Genomic DNA, 21,317 nt, shown 5'->3' with positions numbered 1-21,317 from the left:
CTACATGTTATCATAACCAAGAGTATTTGCAAATTCACTGGATATGCCTATGTGGTGTGGATGCTTCTAGAGGGGAATACAGTAGAATAGGGTGATGAGAGTTCTACTCCCTGAGGAGCTCTCAATATGCATGTTTACAGTTAGATATTTAGTTAAGCAGCCAGACATTTAGTTTCTAGATTACAACCTAATCTGCTACCCAACCTGATCTGCTAATATAATAAAAACAAATTGTAGAAGTTACTCTGTAAATGGAACACCTTATCTCACATTTTTCTTGCAATAACATCAACCACCACCATATTTGTTCAGCCATCCCCATGGGAAAAATTAATGGGGAAAGAATAGGATTTGGGAATAAATGCTGAAAGTAAGGTCTGAGGTTAACACAGATGTAGGAATAATAGCAGTCAGTTAACAAAGCCTATGATTTTTTTTTTATTACATAAATTCTTCCAAATTCACAAAAAGTGACTTTAGCTGATGAAGATTATCTCAACAAAACGAATATCATCTCCAAAGCCTGTGTTTATCACCTTCATTTTCGTTATTTAGCCAAAAACCATGCAAAAACATAATTTTCCTCATTCATAGGCTTTGTCCAACGATCCATTGCGGAGTTAGTGCCTACAAAAAGACGCCATTGATGATAATGCAATCATAGGTCGCAAAACAAATGGGGGAGTGGGCTTTGTGATTGACAGATTTCTAATCGAATCAGATTTTGAAGTGTAAGACAAAATTGTTAAAAAGAGATAATGTGCTGCCAGATATCCAATAGAAGCAGGGATGTGTGTCTACAATCATCAACTGACTAATAAAATTGCGAGTTTACGCCCGCAGTGAAACGTAACTCCACCCCCCGGCATCCATTTCTGAACTGAGGGACACGGCGCTAGCGAAGAGAATCCTCGATTTTATGTATATTTCTTCATGTATATCACTGTAGATTATCTTCAGAAAATTCGCGACATAAAACTAAAGTAGCCACTAGTCTGTGAAATAGTAGCATATATTATCCGTTGAACCCGTTCGGACAGAGGCAAGAGTTGAAGCTCGCCTTTTATTTCACGTTTAACTTTCCTAAGCGGCGTGCTCAGCCGTTTTTTTTTCTTCCTTTGCCCCGCTCACTCTCCCCCCTGTGTGAGTAGTGGCCTGTAACGTTGATTTAGCCACGAGGCGGGTCGGATCAACCGGAATTGGGCGATGGCGGAGTTCGGTAACGGACTGGACTCAGGAATGACGGAGGAATCCCTACTGGACTCAGACCCAGGGCACCCAGAACTAGAAGACCCGGGTGTTGGCGATGAGGAGCCGGGATTAGAGGAAGGAGAAGCTGCAATTGAGGACCCGGTAAGTGAAGGGCATAGTTTATGCCCAAAGCCTCTCTAAAGTTGAGACGTGTGTATTGTACGGTATGTATTGCGGATGTAAACACGTTATTTTAAGATGGATTTAGCTATATTTATTTACCCCGTGGTGGTATGCGACTGTGACTTATCTCTTGGTCGATATAACCGCCATTGTGGCTCACGCAGTGCAGTATAAATGGGTGGTGACATGCGTGGTTTTGGCGGCCATGTTGGCGCAGCAGCGGTGGTAGTTTCTCTGCAGCAGAGTTGTCGACCTAGTGGGGGGGAAAAAATATTCGTCGCTAAAATGCGAGACCGAGATGTGGACAGGGGCGAGGGTAGGACAGGCGCCATTAGCCGCGGCATTGCGAGTCTATCTGCAGACACGGAGAGAGCTCACGGTAAACACGCCTCTTTTATTTTCTCATACGCTGACAGCTGCTGAAATAGAAGCGTATACATAATATGATAGTCAATTAACAGTCATTGCTAGCTACAAGCAAGCGTTGTAATGTGCTGTTAGCCATCCTTCTAACCGCATATAGCTAAAATGCTAGCAAAGGGTATGTGGCACTTGCGCTATTGTAGGTACGATTTGATATGGACATTTAGGCTTGATATAGTGGAGGTATCCGATTCGCTAACATCGCTAATTGCTAACATCGCTAATCATGACATGCCCCTTGACACACGTTCATCTTCCCACTTAAGGAATTTAACGTTAGAGGGATATGCACAACACAAGCACTTTTGTGCGAACGGTTAGTCTTTGAGGTACTCTTTGAGTACAAGTATTCTGTTAATACATTTGTGGGTCATGGATATTACTGTAGTTGTGTGCAAAGATACGGATTGCCAATACTTTGAAATTAAAGCTTTTGGTTTGAGTTTGAATGTTTTTATAGCTACAATATTTCAGATTTTATACGCACGTGATTGTGTTCGTTGACATAGAATGTGTTCGAAAGCAGTTGTGGGGTGAAGTGTTTATTTTTTATTTATTTTTTTAGGGCTGGGCCCGCATCCTTCGGGTATTTTTTTTTATGGCTGGGCTTGCGTCCTAAAATATTTTCAGAAGGGGGAGGGAGGTAAGAGGCACTAAATATGCAACAAAATACAGACGGGTATCAGTGATGACCGAGTCAAATGAGCCATGTTGTTTCCATGAATTTCAGTGTCATTTTGAAGCCTGTCAGAGCTGTTGAATTCGTCTATTGGTCATGTATGACACCCCCAAGACCTGGAATGGATTTCACTGTAATGCAAATGTTGTCATTCAGTGAGTGCATGTCTATCGTTATCTAGTTGAGGATGTGGAACGAGAATGCAGCTGTGTCTGAAATGAATGGTGAATAAATCCTGCCTGCTACAAAGACCCAGCCAGTGGTCATGTGCCAGGCTGTTCCACACAGAAGCCAGTGTAGAAACGGGGTCAGCTCAGGCTGCTGAAATATCAATTGTGTTATGTGCATGCAAGTCACGGATGGATATGATGAATATATTCCTTTGGTTTCTTTTTTTCAGCTGATTTCTGTCCTGACTGGTGTGATGTTCTTTGTAATTGATGGGTGTCTCTTTGTTTTATTAATATATATAATATATGTGTGTATTTATTTTTTCAGGAGCTGGAGGCAATCAAAGCCCGGGTGCGAGAGATGGAGGAGGAAGCAGAAAAGCTGAAGGAGTTACAGAACGAGGTGGAGAAACAGATGAACCTTAGCCCTCCACCAGGTGAGTTTGTGGGAGGAAATAGTAATGAAGTGCCTCGGAGAATGTCTTCCAAAAATACGTTTGAGAACACCGACTGAATGTTGTATTTCACTGAGGTTTCCAGAGAGCAGATGCAAGACAGAGATTATTATCAGACTCATCCAAATGTATATCTGTTTGTTCTTTAGTTCACCATTTTAAATTTCACTCGTTGCTCAATTTTGCTCTCAATAGCCGGTCCCGTCATCATGTCCATCGAGGAGAAAATGGAAGCCGACGCAAGATCAATCTACGTTGGAAACGTAAGGCTTCGCCGCCCCTTAACCTCCCTGCATGTTGTTTGGGTTGCTCTTAGGGATGTAACGATTCACCAATATGCATCGGTCCCAGGTAAAAATGTTTAACATACCAATGCATTTGGTCAGGGGGATCCCCAAACCAATCCAAATACAAGCATGCATCGATCAGAAAACCTATTCTCACTTTTACAAATCGCCCAATTCACTAATGTTTTTACTCATTGTTTTATCTGTTGTGACGGAATTGATGCGTCCTCTCCTTCAGTTCAGTAACCTATCAAGCTTTTATGCATGTCACTGTGTATGACTGTCACATAACAACTGTGCGGGAGACACAGCTGCTCGCGCCAACAAGAGGTAGGCCTTTCTCTCTTCTGATAGGCTGTTCGAACATCTGTGCGGCACCTAAAGCATTCAGATGCTTCTCGATTGGCTTTCGCAATGTCATTTTCTTGTCACTCAACTAATAGTTAGCAAGTAGCCTGTAGAAAATTGTTTTATCGGAGTTGTGTAGTCTAACCGAGTGGACGCAGCTGCTGATTGGGGTTTTCAATCATTCAGATTGTCCAGGTTCACACTACATCGTTTTGGTAGTTTTGCTTTAAACAGTCAGTGTGTTTGGTCATTTTTCCATGAGCAGGGTAATTTACTTTTTTTTTGCTAATAAATATTGCCGTAGTACCAGCTCACAATTTTAATCAGTCGGTGATGGTGATTTCAGATAAGCGGGGGGGACAAAAAGCATACATTCCCCACCCCATATCTGATAGTTGGGTGGTAGATGCTCAGTCTGCTGTATGGGTCAGCTCAGGTACCTACATACACCATTGATATTGAGACACACACAGCCATTTAGTTTAGAGAAGTAAGCTGACAGATCCAGCTCAGAGGCCCAGCTCCTGAGCTCCCATCAGCAGCAGTTTTTAATTAAAAATGGAAAATAAATGTCTTCATTCCACACAAAAGTGCATAGACGCCTATTGAACTAAATCGCATCAATTCGTTCCCCTAATCAAACCTAATCACACGTTCATTTCAAACTTAAGGCCATGTATCTAGATATTTATCGAATAGTTCATGAAAGGAGATGCATGCAAACAGAGCAACCAAGGATGTGTATGTGGTGATTCTCCTTGTCAGGCCTATCAGTTTGCATTTACTATCAGTTTCAAAGGGCTGACTCAAATTTCCACAAATGTCTCGTTGACATTAGTGCAGCCATGATGTCCCGTAGTGCATGATTTTCACATGCATTTGTGCAGAAACTTTTAATTTGGGGTTTGGCTCTATATGGAATCGACTAGCCACTCTGTTTGTCAGAGGTATCTCACTTGTTCTCCCTCTCTGTGGACAGGTGGATTACGGCGCCACGGCGGAGGAGCTAGAAGCCCACTTCCACGGGTGCGGCTCCGTCAACAGAGTCACCATTCTGTGCGACAAGTTCACAGGGCATCCCAAAGGGTACGTATCTACACCACGTTCCTCCATGTGCTCTTTCACTACAGACCTGCGTCTTCTATCAGTCACCTAGAGCAGTGATTCCCAAACTTTTTATAGTCCCTTACCCCTTCAAACATTCAACCTCCAGACTCTCAAATGTTTTGTTTTTTTGCCATCATTGTAAGCCTGCCACACAAACACTACATTATACATTTATAAAACATAAGAATAAGTGTGAGTTTGTGTCACAACCCGGCTCGTGTGACGTGACAAAGAGCTTTTATAGAACCAGGGCACAAATATTATTATAATAACAATCAATAATTATGTTCTTTTATTTAATCATCTTACATATAAAACCTTATTTGTTAATCAAATTGTGAATAACTCACCACAGGTTAATGAGAAGGGTGTGCTTGAAAGGGTGCACATAACTCTGCAATGTTATATTGGAGAGCGTCTGTCATAATTTTCCACAGTCTGTGCCTGTATTTAGTTTTCATGCTAGTGAGTGCCGAGAAACCACTCTCACACAGGTAAATGGTTGCCAAAGGTATCGGTGTCTTAACAGCGCGATTTGCCAAGGCAGGATTCTCTGCCCAATCCAGAAATCTGGCAGTGGCTTCTGCTTTTAAATTCAATTTTCACAGAACCGCTTGTTGCAATTTCAACGAGGCTCTCTTGTTCAGATATCGGTAAGTAGACTGGAGGCAGGGCATGAAAGGGATAACGAATCCAGTTGTTTGTCATCCGTTTTGGGAAAGAACCTGCTTATTTGCGTACCCAACTCACTCAGGTGCTTCGCTATATCACATTTGACATTGTCTGTAAGCCTGTGTGTTATCCTTGTTAATGCCGATAGAGAAGAGCTCCAACTTCTTAATCATAGCCTCAAGTTTGTCCCGCACATTGAATAAAGTTGCGGAGAATCCCTGTAATCCTCAAGTCGGATCATTCAGGCTTGGAAAAACATCACCCATATAGGCCAGTTGTGTGAGAAACTCGTCAGACAAGTGAAAATTATGGTCATTAAAGAACATTAAGCTCGTTTTTATAAATTGTATTTCAATACTTTGATAACCAGAGCACTTCTGTGTTGTAAATGCGTTACATGGTCGCTGCCCATATCATTGCATAGTGCAGAAAATACATGAGAGTTCAGGGGCCTTGCATTAACAAAGTTAACTATTTTCACTGTTGTGTCCAAAACGTCTTTCAAGCTGTCAGGCTTTCCCTTGGCAGCAGAGCCTCTCGGTGGATGCTGCAGTGTACCCAAGTGGCGTTGGGAGCAACTGTTTGCATGCGTGTTACCACTCCACTATGTTTCCCTGTCATGGCTTTTGCTCCATCAGTACAGGTACCAACACATCTTGACCACAAGTCCTTTTAATGTCACAAAGCTGTTCAGTACTTTAAAAAATATCCTCTCCTGGTTTCCAGTGCTTTACAGAAGAGCCGTAATTGCTTCAAAACATCTCCTGCCATGTCACTGATGCGTCGTGAAACAGTGTTTGATGAAGGCATTGTCTGTATAGTTTTATTGGCCTTTTCCCCCAGCCATATCCACGTCAGCAGGAACAATTAAGTCCTCCACAATAGTATGGGGCTTGCCTGTCCTAGCCACTCGGTAGCTCACCATATAATACTCTTCTAGCCCCTTCTTATTAGTGGTATCTGTTGCTTTTATGCTTGTCTTACTACTCGAAAGTTATCTTAATTCTCGCTCAGACTCCCGTGGCTTATTTTTCAAATTGGCATGTTTTGTTTCTAAATATCTGCACAACAGTGAAGGCTTCATTGAGTTGTGAGATTGTACTTTGGCACATATATCACACTGTGGCTGAGGAAAGGCACTACTCCCAATATAAGTGAACCCAAATCAATGTAGTTCTCATCATATTTGCGTCTCTTCGATGGTCCAACGTCCGTATCTGTTCGGTGTTTTTCCGGGTGAGGGGTTACTAGCTCTTCTGCTGCATCAGATTCACCCCTGACAGTGTCGATGCTAGCTGGGCTAACAACAAATGTAGAATTACTGATGCTAGCATTGAATGTGCTCGTGGAAGCAAGACAACTTGTGTCGTTGACAGGTGCAGGTGTAGTACTGCTGGTAGTAGCAGTACTACCAGTAGAGCTGGTATATGTCTGTAGACCCTTACAATTTTTTTATTTATCAATTTGAGCAAACTAAATGAGCTGCAGCTACGTTTGGCTACATTAGTGAGTGGAATTCCCGCAAGAGAGTAACGGTTAATGTGATTGGATGTTAATTGTTTGACTAGGCTACTTGTTTTTGACATTGTGGTGGTGTTTTGCTGAACACTAGATGGATATTATTTTATTTTTGGCAGTGAAACGAGGATACTCGGGCGAGCGAAAAACCTCACCCAAATGTATAGCCCCGTTGGAAAATATAAATGAGCTGTTAGATAATGTGAAACTTTTTTTCAACAAATGAATGTGAATCACATTTTTATTTGGCGTACCCCCGACGGCATTGCGTACCCCAATTTGGACATACCTAGTCTAGAGGAATGAGTATACACAACCTACTTTACTAGATTGTAATTGTCTACACTCGATGTGCAGGTTAGCAAAGTAGCCCACTTTAATTCACATGGATGTACAGTGCCTTCAGAAAGTATTCACACCCGTTGACTTTGATTGTTACAAAATGGAATTATTTATTTATTTTTGTCAGCAATAGTGGTGGATTTTTATTTTTTATGGAAAATAAAACGGCAAGTATTCAAGCTCCTGAGTCAATACATGTTAGAATCACCTTTTGGCAGCGACTACAGCTAGAGAACGATTGTTAATCGGCCGGGCCAATATTGGCTTTTTCTAGAATATCTGCTTTGTTGATAGTCCCTCTATATAGCAAAACTGCTGCTATGCCAGCCGCCACTCACCGCCTGAGCCATGCGCACTGCACAATGCTGAGGAATGTCTAACTGTGAAAACCAGCAGCAAGCTAGTTCATTCTCCAACACAAAGGTGCAATCTTGAGACATGGATGAATTGACACAGTGACCAAAGTCAAACTCCTGTTGCGAATATTTGTTTATGTAAATCACTAATTCTCACAAATACCCTGAATTTATGCAATAACGATAAATAGAACAAGTTTCTAACACTAAACCGCACTAGCGGTTTGTAATTTTTTTTAATGATCCTTTAAACAGAAAAAATATAAACGCAACATGTGAAGTGTTGGTTTCATGAGCTGAAATAAAAGATCCCAGAAATGATCCATATGCACAAAAAGCTTATTTCTCTCACTTTGTGCACAATTTAGTTTACATCTCAATGGTACGCATTTCTCCTTTGACAAGATAATCCATCCACCTGACAGATGTGGCATGTCAAGAAGCTGATTAAACAGCATGATCCTTACTCAGGTTCACCTTGTGCTGGGGGACAATAAGGCCACTCTAAAATGTGCAGTTTTGTTACACAACACAATGCCCAATTGGCATGCTGACTGCAGGAATGTCCACCAGTGCTGTTTCCGGGAAAATTGATTGTTAATTTTTCTACCATAAGCCACCTCCAACTTTGTTTTAGAGAATTTGGCAGTATTTCCAACTGGCCTCACAACTGCAGACCATGTGTAATCGTTTCGAACTTCACATTTATCTAGTCTAGGCATCTTATCGCAATGAACGATATCAGCAAAATGCCTGCGGTAAGTGGCCGGTGTCAATAATTTCCGGTTTATTGTCCCAGCTGTAATGGAGCACAAATGTTTTCTTTTCTGACACAAGCCATGCACAATTCATGACTAGTGTCAGTGTTTTCCCTATATTAATTTAATTCCTCTATATAAATTTCTTACCACCGCTGCCAAAAATAAGTACAAATAAAGAAATAAATATACACACACACATATTACCACATGAACAAAACATTAAGAACACCTTCCTAATATTGAGTTGCACCCCTTTCCTTCAGAACAGCTTCAATTTGTCGGGGCATGCACTCTATAAGGTGTTCTGTGGAAAGTATTGGTCCAGCATCCCTGGTCCATGTTGACTCCAATGTTTCCCACAGTTGTCAATTTGGCTGCATGTCCTTTGGGTGGTGGACCATTCTTGATACACAGGGGAAACCTTTGAGCATGAAAAACCCAGCAGCGTTGCAGTTCTTGACACWCTCAAACCGGTGCACCTGCTACCATACCCTGTTTTAAAGGCACTTCAATCTTTTGTCTTGCCCTTTCACCCTCTGAATGGCACGCATCATTGATGTGAGGCTTTTTTTCTCACTCTCTCTTCTCCATCTACACTGATTTGAAATTGATGTAACTTGTTAAATCCACAAGGGATCGTAGCTTTGGCCTGTATTCACCTGGGCAGTTGGTCATAATCTGCGGCTGCTCGGCCATGGAAACCCATTTCATGAAGCTCCCGACGAACAGTTATTGTGCTGACGTTGCTTCCAGAGGCAGTTTGCAACTTGGTAGTGAGTGTTGCAACTGAGGACATACAATTTTTATGCGCTTCAAAACTCGGTGGTCCCGTTCTGTGAGCTTGTGTGGCCTACCACTTCGCGGCGGAGCCGTTGTTTCTTCTAGAAGTTATCACTTAACAATAACAGCACTTTTTACAACAAATTATTTAACCAGGTAGGCCAGTTGAGAGTAACTTTCATTTACAACTGTGATTGGCCAAGATAAAGCAAAGCAGTGTGACAAACAACAGTTACACGTGGAATAAACAATAGAAAAAGTCTATATACAGTGTGTGCAAATGTAAGATTAGGGAGGTAAGGAAATGAATAGGCCATAGTTGCGAAATAATTACAAATTAGTAATTAACTTTTACTTGGTACTCATCCCGGATCCGGGAGCACCCCCCACAGTAAAAAAGCTGACTAGCATAGCCTAGCATAGCGTCACAAGTAAATACAAGCATCTAAATATCATTAAATCACAAGTCCAAGACACCAGATGAAAGATACAGATCTTGTGAATCCAGCCATCATTTCTGATTTTTAAAATGTTTTACAGGGAAGACACAATGTAAATCTATTAGCTAACCACGTTAGCAAAAGACACCACTTTTTTTACTCCACCAGTTTTTTTACTCCATCAGTAGCTATCACTAATTCGACTAAATAAAGATATATATATATATATATATATATATATAGCCACTAACCAAGAAACAACTTCATAAGATGACAGTCTGATAACATATTTATGGTATAGGATATGTTTTTTTAGAAAAATGTGCATTTTTCAGGTATAAATCACAGTTCTACATTGCAGCTGCAATCTGAAATAGCAGCGAAGCAGCCAGAATAATTACAGAGACCGACGTCAATTACCAAAATACTCATCCTAAAACATTTCTGAAAAATACACAGCCTACAGCAATCGAAAGACACAGATCTTGTGAATCCAGACAATATTTCAGATTTTCTAAGTGTTTTACAGCGAAAACACAATATATCGTTATATTAGCATACCACATGAGCTAACATCACACCAGCATTAAATCAAGGCAAAAGGGGCGATAATGTATGCCACCAAAATATATTAATTTTTACTAACCTTCTCAGAATTCTTCAGATGACAGTCCTGTAACATCATATTACACAATGCATATAGAGTTTGTTTGAAAATGTGCATATTTAGCATCACAAATCGTGGTAATGCAATGTAATCTGTCAAAACATGGCATGCATTCTGGCCGGCGCCATCTTGGAAAGGCACCTAAGTTTACGATTATTTATCGATTAGATTGACTAAAATACAGGTTGGACAGCTAATGAAAGATGCATTGGTTATTAATGCAACCGCTGATTTAGATTTTTAAAATTTACGTTATAGACATACATTGTGAGTTACAGCCAGACTAGTGCCGCAAAAAATGGCTGACAACTGCGTTTACATTTTTCCACATAATACGGATATAAAATCATAAATAACTCTTACTTTTGGACGAGCTTCCATCAGTATCTTGGGCAATGTGTCTTTGTCCAAAAGAATCGTTGCTTTGTTGTAAAACGACCTCCTCAACTTCGGAACTAGCAGCTAACGATAGCTACACGGCACACACATGCCCAAATCCTCAACGCAATACTAAGGAAATTCAGAAAAATAGCAATATACTCGCATAACTGATATAAATCGGTTTCAAATAACTTCGTTATGATGTTTCTAACACCTATATCGAATTAAATCACAGACGGATATATCTTTGATCAATAACGAGAGCTTTTGAGCATGCGATTCTGATGTCCTCCCTTGCGTCCTGGCGAGCGTGAAAGAAGGGACATCTCACTCCATTCCGTTTTATAAACTCTGAGAAACACGTAGAGCACCATTCCACTTCTCATTGGTTACTGACACAGGGGAAGGCGGGTGCAGTTCATGTCAAGCATAGGGCACACACAGAGTTTTTAACTGATCCGAGATCAGAGACTATTTTTCAGAGCTTCGCATGTCTGTCATGAGTTTCGCTGTAGAAAGAGTTCTGGTTCACCCACAGACATAATTCAAACGGTTTTAGGAACTAGAGTTGTTTTCTATCCAATAGTAATAATAATATGCATATTGTACGAGCAAGAATTGAGTACGAGGCAGTTTAATTTGGAAATGTAAAAAAATAAATAATGCTAACAGCTCCCCCTATTGACAAAAGGTTAAACACTGGAGTAATAGATGTGCAAGTAGAGATACTGGGGTGCAAAAAATAACTAACGATATGGGCATGAGGTAGTTGGATGAGCTATTTACAGATGGGCTGTGTGCAGTGGTCTGTAAGCTGCTCTGACATCTGATGCTTAAAGCTAGTGAGGGAGATACGAGTCTCCAGATTCAGTGAGTATTTTTTTGCGCAATTTGTTCCAGTCATTGGCAGCAGAGAACTGGAAGGAGAGGCGGCCAAAGGAGGAATTGAGTTTATTTTTATTTTTTACAGGGGGTGCAGTTAATCAACGTTTCAGTAAAAGTGCCGGTTTTAGCCAGCCGGCTAATTTTCAACCGCAGTCCCTGGGCAGGTTATTAAAAACAATTACAATATAGACAATAGCAACATAGAACAAGCAAGACATAGCAACATAGGACAAGCAAGACGTAGCATACAGACAGAGCAACATAGAACAAAAAGCAGCAAGACAAAATTGGCTTTGGGGGTGACTAGTGAGATATACATGCTGGAGCGYGTTCTACGGGTGGGTGTTGCTATGGTGACCAGTGAGCTGAGATAAGGTGGGGAGTTACCTAGCAAAGACTTATAGGTGACCTGGAGCCAGTGGGTTTGGCGACGAGTATGAAGCCAGGGCCAGCCAACGAGAGCATACAGGTCGCAGTGGTGGGTAGTATATGGGGCTTTGGTGACAAAACAGATGGCACTGTGATAGACTGCATCCAATTTGCCTAGTAGAAGAGTGTTGGAGACTATTTTGTAAATGACATCGCCGAAGTCAAGGATCGGTAGGATAGTCAGTTTTACGAGGGTATGTTTGGCAGCATGAGTGAAGGCTGCTTTGTTGTGAAATAGGRAGCCGATTCTAGATTTATTTTTGGATTGGAGATGCTTAATTTGAGTATGGAAGGAGAGTTTACAGTCTAACCAGACACTTAGGTATTTGTAGTTGTCCACATGTTCTAGGTCAGAACCGTCCAGAGTAGTGATGCTAGATGGGCGGGCAGGTGCGGGCTTACAGTTGACCAGGGCAGAAACTGCCTTGTTGGAAAGGTGGTATTCTGTGACTGTGCCATGTTGAAAGTCACAGCTGTTCAGTACGGGCCATTCTACTGCCAATGTTTGTCTGTGGAGATTGTATCGCTGTGTGCTCGATTTTTGTGGGTGTGGCAGAAATGGCCRAAACCACTAATTTGAAGGGGTGTCCACATACTTTTGTATGCCTCTAGATTATAGCATACTGAATTTTGATCAGTTGTGAAAATAAAACATTTCATGCGGGGGGGGGATTGATCTGGTAAAAGGCTGACATTACAAGAAAAAAAAGACTAGATTGATGTCTTCGATCGTCTAGCAAGTCGTTCATATGCTAATAATCAAAATAAAGAGGTCTTGCACTGCTACCCTCAGCATTCATTATTCCCAGAGGATCAGAACAAGCAATGGAAATTACGCATTGTGTCGGCGCTTCGACCTTACTGTTTATTTTTTTATTTTTTTACCTCTTAACTAGGAAAGTCGGTTAAGAACAAATTCTTATTTACAATGATGGCCTTTGCCACCACTGCTGAAGTACTGCAAATAAATAAGTTAATTGCACACTGTGTGACTCCCAATTCCCAGTAATGTTACATTAGTTGAGTTACAGCTTATTCTAATAGCCTGGAGGGGTCTATTCTGAAGTGCGTAGAAACTGGTGAGCTGGTTTTTCAACTTTTAAGCGTTGTTAATCACACAGTTTATTCTCGTTAAGGGAATTGAGAAAAAGGAGATCTACGTTTGTTTAGTGGATTGTGCTTTGAGACTTTTTTTTAGCGTCAATATTTCCGTTCTCTGCGATTGTCGTTTGTGACACATTTTTATATTTCTGCTGCTGTTTTAGGTTTGCCTATATCGAGTTTTCAGACAAGGAGTCTGTGAGGACGGCCATGGCATTGGACGAGTCTCTGTTCAGAGGAAGGCAGATTAAGGTAAGGACGCGACAATGTCTACACATTAGGTGGAGGCTGCTGAGGGGAGGACGGCTCACAGTAGCTGGAACCTAATGGCATCAAACAGAGAAACCATGAATTTGAGATTATTCTGCTCCAGGTATTACCGCAAACCCCTCCCCAATTAAGGTGCCACCAGCCTCCTGTGATGGCATTTTCCATTTGAGTCATTTGGCAGACACTCTTATCCAGAATGACCTACAGTTAGTGTATTCATCTTGAGATAGATGTGGTTGTGTAACCAAACTGTCATGGTAAGTACATTTTCCTCCAGTAGTTATCAGCAATGTCAGCACTAGTAGGAAAAATTCCAAGTGCCGGTGTCAATTCAACTAAAGAACTGGGATAATATCAGGATTTTGCCCCATGTATCTGTCTATGAAGTGAATTTCCGTTAGATTTCCTACATTGACTGAGACTGATATGACCCTGTGCTAGTGTCTGACCTGTGGAGTCCTGTTTCCCCTCGCTCTTGGTTCTGGCAGGTGGGGGTGAAGAGGACCAACAGGCCAGGCATCAGCACCACAGACCGCGGGTTCCCCCGGGCCCGCTTCCGCTCACGAGGAGGCAACTTTAACTCGTCACGTGCACGTTACTACAGTGGCTACGCACCGCCCAGAGGCAGAGGACGGGCCTTCAGGTGAGCACCCTGAGATTGGGAGACAGCTGGCCATTACCGGAGGGAGGAGGAATATGGAGAAGTGAAGGGGCAGAAGACTGAGTAGTGAGATTATAGAAGTAGTGGGGGATGATCAGAACAGGAGATGGTTAGCGGGGGGGGGGGAGAAGAGGACCCCCCGAAGTGTTGTTAGCCCCGGGCGGGGGGAGGGGGGTGTGGCTAGCCCCGTGGGGTGAATGCTCATAGCATCCCCTGTCCTAGACTCTGTCCATCAAGAAGTGTCTATTGGCTGAAACTGGCCATATAGAGAATCATTGAGAAGGCATGTCTGTAGTGGGAGGAGACTGAATCTGTGGCTGACATTGATGAACATCACTACAGCCATATCAGTGAAGGTGTTTCCACAGCAGAGTGGAGGAAAGGTTTCCTTTAGAGTGGGGCTATGTTGAGTGGTTTCCTTTAGTGGGGTTGTGGAGAGAGAGAGACCGGTGGGAGGGATTCGGGTAGGTTAGTTGGGGTGTGTGTGTGGTCTTGTTGCATGCACCACCTATAACTGTTTCAGAGGAGGCAGCTAAACTCTCAGCCCACAGCAGTGAGGTCCTCCCAGGCTGTACATGTATGGGAGGCAGGCTGTTTGTATGGCTTGGAGCTACATTACATATACACACTGACTGTGAGTGGGCATCTCTCCCACAGTGCTGCTCATTAATGCTAAAGGTGACAGGCAAAGAGTTTCACTTAAATGTCAGTTTGTTCTCATTTGTTCAGTGCTAATGGTCGGATTCTATTTTATAATTTGATCATTAAGATGTCGTGAAGATTTAAATGCAAACACATTCATCTTTGTAGATGCGTTGCTTAATTAAACATTAATTGGCATGTGTATCTATAGTTCAGTTGTTCTAATGATGTACCAGTGTTGAGCAGTAGCCTCTATCCATCCTGTGTTCCATCTCATCAACGCAGTGCTGTGTGTTCACCTGTCCTGGGCCAGCTGTGTGTTCACCTGTCCTGGGCCAGCTGTGTGTTCACCTGTCCTGGGCCAGCTGTGTGTTCACCTGTCCTGGGCCAGCTGTGTGTTCACCTGTCCTGGGCCAGCTGTGTGTTCACCTGTCCTGGGCCAGCTGTGTGTTCACCTGTCCTGGGCCAGCTGTGTGTTCACCTGTCCTGGGCCAGCTGTGTGTTCACCTGTCCTGGGCCAGCTGTGTGTTCACCTGTCCTGGGCCAGCTGTGTGTTCACCTGTCCTGGGCCAGCTGTGTGTTCACCTGTCCTGGGCCAGCCGTGTGTTCACCTGTCCTGGGCCAGGTGCTCCAGAGCCGTGTTTTGCCTGTGACCTTTTTCAAAAGCAACACCCCTGGTATCTGGATTTGTTTTCGATCTGTACAAAAGCTTGCCCCCTATGTATGTAAAACCTGGAGTGGATCAAAGCGCTGTGCACTGGGAGTCTGGTGTGTCTCCCTGGAGTGTGTGTCCTGCTGTGTCTCTTAGTGTGAGGTGAGAGGGGGGTTCCCGTGATGACTCATTGAGCGCTCACAGTGGGCCTCACGCTGGAGCTCTGTCTCTGGGCCCATGTCCTGTTTTTTTTATTGTTTTTTTTATAAGCATTGCTGAGAAGAGGGGCTGCAGAGCAAGTGCAATGAGCATCCTCACCAACTGACAGATTCTGACCAATGGACCAACCTTTCCACTCACTACTAGACCAATGGTGTCAGTTTAGTCCTATGTAGTAGTACCTCATTGGCAACTCTATGGGAGTTGATATGATCGTCAATCACTGAACGATAAGATCTTTTAGAGGGGCTCAACTTTTGAAGTCCTATTTAACACATTTTGTAAGGATGACATCCTGGTGAGTGTAAATGATTTGGTGCCAGTCCCAATCGTATGCCCACCACACTCATATACATAGCTCAGACATAGACTAGCCTGGGAACAGGTGGCCCACTATAGGGAGATGAAAAGCATGAGTCCGGATGCTTTGCCTTGCTCCTTAAACCAACTGTGTTAACTACACATTGGTGCATCAGACACACAGGCTAGATGTCCCCTTGGTCAGACATTCCCACCCACTGCCTTCACTTCCAGAATGGAGGGTTCATTCCTGCAGCCTGATTTTGACCACAGCATTCTAACCACTGGTTTCTACTCATATGACCTGTGTGTTTGTGGGTACTGGATGCCTGGGTTTGATGGTCATGGTGTGTGTGTGTGAGGCGGGGTTTCTGTTAGCTGGTAATAGGCAGCTTTTGTCTGGTTGTTATTCTTTTTAGAAAAAAGGCGAGAAATAAAATTGGTGTTGACCAATTGTCCGGGAGAACAAAATATCACATTGTGGGATAATGCATAATTTTTTTTGCCTATTAATTGATGTAAATGCATTTGACTGGTCATTCTTATTGGTCTATAGGTTAATTTGTATAATTTAGTGGAATTAAATTGGCACGTGTACAGTATATTTATGTATCTTATTTATCACACGTCTGCCTATACAGAGCCTTTGAGTGTAAAGTCTGTCGGACCGAGCGAGATGCTGCATCTTGTGGTGCTTTCAAGACGACGTCAAATAATGACGTCGGAGATTTAGAAAGACTCCTCAGTTCCTGAGTTGGAATTCCCGAGTTGGATGACCGTTCAAAATGATTTTTCGGCGGTCGTATTTCCCCCAGTTTTTAAACGCGTCGTCAAACGGCAACGAAAGGCAGGATTCAGCGGTGTGTCGCTCCACTTCGCGATGGCCTCGAGGCAGGATGCATTCTGAAAACACACACAATTGTTTGAAACCTGAATGTTTTGCTACGTATTATGAGGGGTGTTTTACCTTGCTTCAAATGAGCTTATTAGATCTCTCTCTAAAGCTCTACCAGATTTCCATCTGTCACATCAAACCGCTCACTTGTGCATTGCCATTTTTACAACAGCGTTTTCCTGACAGTTGCATTATGGGATGAACATTCATGTATAGCTTACTGCCTTGTGCGCATTGCTGAGTTTTATAATGTGAGGATATAATAGTTCATCAACATTTTAAGCTAAATGTTCTGATCTGTTGCATCAGACTCGTTGCTTTGAATGTTTGTATTATGTATCCTAGGCTTACTGGTTGTATGAATTTGGGATCTATCGTCCCAGAACTGTCCCAGGATCTGTTTGTAATAGGCTGTTTCTTTCTTGACAAGCTGACCAATAGAGTAGGTTGCCTAAACCTGTCTACCATAGTAGATTGACACAGGCTGGGGATTTTGCTGTTAGTTATTTGTCTTGTTGATATGAATTACCGTGTTCAAAATGTGCTTTCGGTCATTTTGAGCACTGTGTTAATTAGGTCACTCACCCAATGCATATGGGTCCAGTACAGTTCTCAAACATCCGGTAAAAATGTTTTAAATGTTTCTGGTCAAATGTCCGGCTCCACATTTTCCTAATGGAAACCCTTTTGTGTGAGTGGAAAAGCTACGTGTGGTGATTGAGCTTTGATGCTGTGTTTGAGTGATGGTGCAGTCCAGGTTGTCAGGAGAAGGGGTCAGTCAAGTCTGCGTGCTGAAGCTATATGTGTTGCCCTTCCTAGCATGTGCCATGTGAATGACTTTGACTCTTCTGTGGGGTGAGATGGAGGCTTCTGTCCTCAGGGTCTCTCCCAACAGCGACCTCGGGGGGGCCGCTCTCGCAGAGAGAAAGAGAGAGAGAAAGAGGGAGAGAGTGCCTCACTGTCCCACACACCCCACACCATTATTTCTATAGTCCTGTATAATCTGAGAATCAGATATTTTACTGTTGGCGAAGCTGTTCTCTGCTTCTTTCTGTACTGTTAATTCGTAATCGTAATAATTCGAAATTGTGGTAATTCAACACTTATCAAATAAAGGCACAATACCATTAAGATGGTATACATGTCATCCTACCAACAATTTGTGTATACTTAAAACTATTATTCATACATATATTTTACCCCTCAGTTTACCTCGGATTGACTACTCATCAGGCCCTTTTCTACCTGCACACTACACACCCTAAAATTGGTGTCCGTCTTTAAGCCAATCAAGAAACTCACCCTCTTTTTCTCTCTCTTTTCCAGGGGCCGAGGGCGAACAACATCGTGGTATTCCCCTTACTAATACCCCCACCCCCTACTATCACCCCATGTCCCCATACAAAAAAAAGAATGAAAAWAAAAAAAGTCCCAGGAAAAAAACACTGAGAAGAAAAAAAAAAGATGAAAAAAAAAAAATAACAGTATTCTCCTGGACAGACAGACTGACTGGCCACAGTGTGTGATTGTGTGTGAGCGTGCGTGTGCGGAGGTGGTGCGGTCACCCTGGTAATGTATCTGATGGCCGTCGGAGATTTGGTGGCATTTCTTTTTTGAGAAGATGTTATCTCAGGCTGCAGATTTGTCTCCTTTGTCTGGCTGTGACCCTCACACCCAACACAGCCCCCAAATGCTTGCATTCGAAAAAGMAAACGTCGACGAGGAGGTTTTTTTGTTTTTTTATGTACCGTATATGTTAAACTTCCAAGAGCAAGAATATTGTTTATTTTTTAAGTTGTGGTGTTGGGAGTTGTCATTTTCTCTCTGTTCTCTGATCAGTTACAACTCACCCCACTCCTTAACTCTCACTACTTTTGCTACCATCTTCTCCCTCTGGTTCCATCTCACGCTCTCTTGTGTTCAGTATCTTAACAGCTGTGACTTCTGTTCAGTGGGCTATTTTTTTATATATATTTTTTAGTTTATTTGTTTATTTTTGTCTATTGTACCTTTCCTTTTAAGTCTGTAGCATTCACCCCAAGAAGGCATGGCCAGAGCTCTGCCAACTTTTCTGTTTCGTTTTTTTTTTTTTGTAGGCCTCAAACTTTTCCCCCCTCTTCTTGCACCCCTCTGCCTTTCTATGCTGCTGCTCCTACCATTTTGTCCTTCACCTCTTCTGCTCATCTCTTTCTCCTTCTCTCCTCTCTGTGTATATTAGACCACTTCTTGTCGTTTCAGGTTTCAGGACCAGTGGAGGCTGACAACCCCTCCTCCGGCCGCGGCGCCCCCCAATGTCTCGGCAGGGTCTCTTTCTCTCTCTGCTCCTGCTATGCACACTCACCCCATCCTGTCTGTGTGGGGGGGAGGGGGTCAGGGCGACCACAGGGCCACCGCAGGGGGCGTTTACTACAACAAGCGTTGAGTTGACTTACTCACCCGGCACGCACTCACACATACTAGGCCCACACACTTCAGACACCACACAACCAAACAACCACACATATTTATATAGCGAGAGCTAGTCAAGATGGCAGAAGATGTTTTAATTGGGAGTGAGAAAGACCGGACCAGATGAGGGGTGGGGGGGGGTTCCAGGGCCTGTCTTTAACAGTGCGTAGTGCAGCCACGGCTTGTCGAGGACTAGGAGTGGGGCTAAAGGCATCGATTTAATTTAATAGCCGGGGGGGGCGGAGCTTTTATTTTAGGGGGGGTGGGTTTGTGTGGAGAGGTTTGAATTTTTGAAACGGGAGAGTGGGTTAAACAAAAAAAAGATGTTTTGCTTTTTTTTATTTTTAACCCATTAGTCTGTAATTAGAAAAAAAAATAAAAAAAATAAAGACGTTGTGTAAAAATTATAATTTTGTTTGTGAATTTTGTCCCTAGTTACAAAGCATTTWAAAATCGGTTCTTGAAAGTAAAGCTGGGAGAATTCTGAACCTAATGACTGACATTCTGCAGTATTTTTAATATCAGTATAGTTTCAAATGTCTTTCAGTTCTTTAAAGGTGCAAAATGCAGAAATCATTGTACCGTCTAAACGGTTGTGAAATATATTTTCCATAACTCTATTGTATTTTCAGCGGTTTGAAGCTGGTGTAAAATGTAACAAAACGGGAATCAGAAATAGCGCACAGAACAGATCTGCCGCTTCTTAGACTTGCTTTCAATGAGAATTACAGCTCTGTAGCTCACATTTTGATGTGACTTTGTCCGGCTTGCCCAAATGGTTACATATTGCAGCTCTGAGTGTTGGAGTCTTAGGCTTGTCTTCTCCAGTACCCTCTTTAATAACACGCAGGAGCCTAACACCCCCACGAGGTACAATTACTATTGTAACCATTGTAAATGATTTACTGTAACGTGTCCAAGCCAACTGCATTTTTAAAGTGTTCATACCTTCCACTATTTATTATTATTATTATTATTATTATTACAAAGCAGTGAATTAGATTTTCTTAGGATGAAACAATCAAAAACACATTCAGCTAATAGGCTCTTATACCACAAATAAGGTCTTTAGAAAACAATGAGTTCATGTTTGAGATGACATAGTTCAACAATACTATTTGCGCAAGAGTGAATTAGCTAGGGATAAATATGTAACATATTTTTATTAGACCATGTTTGATTCAGTCCCTAAAATGTAATTCACGTGTAAATTTAAAAAAAAAAAAGTAATCCCATTCTCTATCCTGAAAAGGTGTGGCTAGTAACGTTTAGGTAATGCCCAAGGAAAATGAATCCGCTCTGCATTCTAAATTGGGGGAATTTGGCTATTCAAATGGATTTTAGGGATCGTGATATTGAAAACTTGGACTGCATGAGACTCAAACATGGACTAATGAGAAATATTTTTTAAATTCATCCTCTAGTACACAGTTTTAGCACCTCAATCACTAAATTATTGCGAAAAGCTATTCCAAGTGAATCGTCTCATTTAGCACGAAAACCTAAATCTTCATCCTGCTTTTGTCTTTTTAAGGATTCAATTATTGATCTTCTGAAAGTCGCAGGTAAAGAACGATGCATAATCACTGCACTCTCAAGTAATTGAAACTGAATTCGCAATGTATCATTAAAAACACCAGAGGAAAGAAATCACTGACGTCCTGGCTATGTCCACACAACAGGTTTTAGTTTTTATGTTTTTCATGAGTTTCTTCTTGGGCCCAGGGTTATCTCTGTACTGAAGGGAGGGACAGAAAACATTGGGGTTCATTTTATCCAACATGCATAGTCATTTCACCCCTACCTACATGTACATATTACCTCAACTAACCTGTACCCCCGAAAATTGACTCAATACCGGTACCCCTGTATATTTTGTTGCTCTTTAGTTTTTTTTTTGTGTTGGTTAAGGGCTTTTAAGTAAACATTTCACTAAGGTCTACTTAGTTGTATCTACCTGTTGTATTCGCGGCATGTGACAATTTGATTTGAACATGGGCCAGCGTCCCTGTGGAGAATAAATCCTAAGCGTGCCAATTATTCCCAGGATATGCA

The 21,317-nt window shown here is 42.2% G+C and overlaps 1 protein-coding gene across 3 annotated transcripts; it reads left to right on the top strand.

The window, feature by feature from the left end:
- The first annotated feature begins 843 nt into the window (after positions 1 to 843).
- Positions 844 to 19,547, top strand: LOC111972758 (polyadenylate-binding protein 2). 3 transcript variants are annotated; one of them, XM_023999825.2, is made up of 7 exons: positions 844 to 1,353; positions 2,975 to 3,083; positions 3,297 to 3,364; positions 4,716 to 4,822; positions 13,340 to 13,427; positions 13,934 to 14,088; positions 19,053 to 19,547. In XM_023999825.2, exons 1-7 carry the CDS (start codon positions 1,207 to 1,209, stop codon positions 19,234 to 19,236), a joined length of 858 nt encoding a protein of 285 aa, XP_023855593.1. In that variant the 5' UTR covers positions 844 to 1,206; the 3' UTR covers positions 19,237 to 19,547. The 3 variants fall into 3 exon arrangements, with proteins under 3 accessions (XP_023855593.1, XP_023855595.1, XP_023855594.1); XM_023999827.2 differs by lacking the exon at positions 19,053 to 19,547 and adding an exon at positions 18,141 to 18,296; XM_023999826.2 differs by lacking the exon at positions 844 to 1,353 and adding an exon at positions 1,658 to 1,753.
- Positions 19,548 to 21,317: the final 1,770 nt, after the last annotated feature.

This window comes from Salvelinus sp. IW2-2015, linkage group LG14 (genome assembly GCF_002910315.2).
Source record: "Salvelinus sp. IW2-2015 linkage group LG14, ASM291031v2, whole genome shotgun sequence".
NCBI lineage: Eukaryota > Metazoa > Chordata > Actinopteri > Salmoniformes > Salmonidae > Salvelinus > Salvelinus sp. IW2-2015.
Note: the sequence above shows the minus strand (reverse complement) of the source record. Positions and strands in the feature narration are given on the sequence as shown.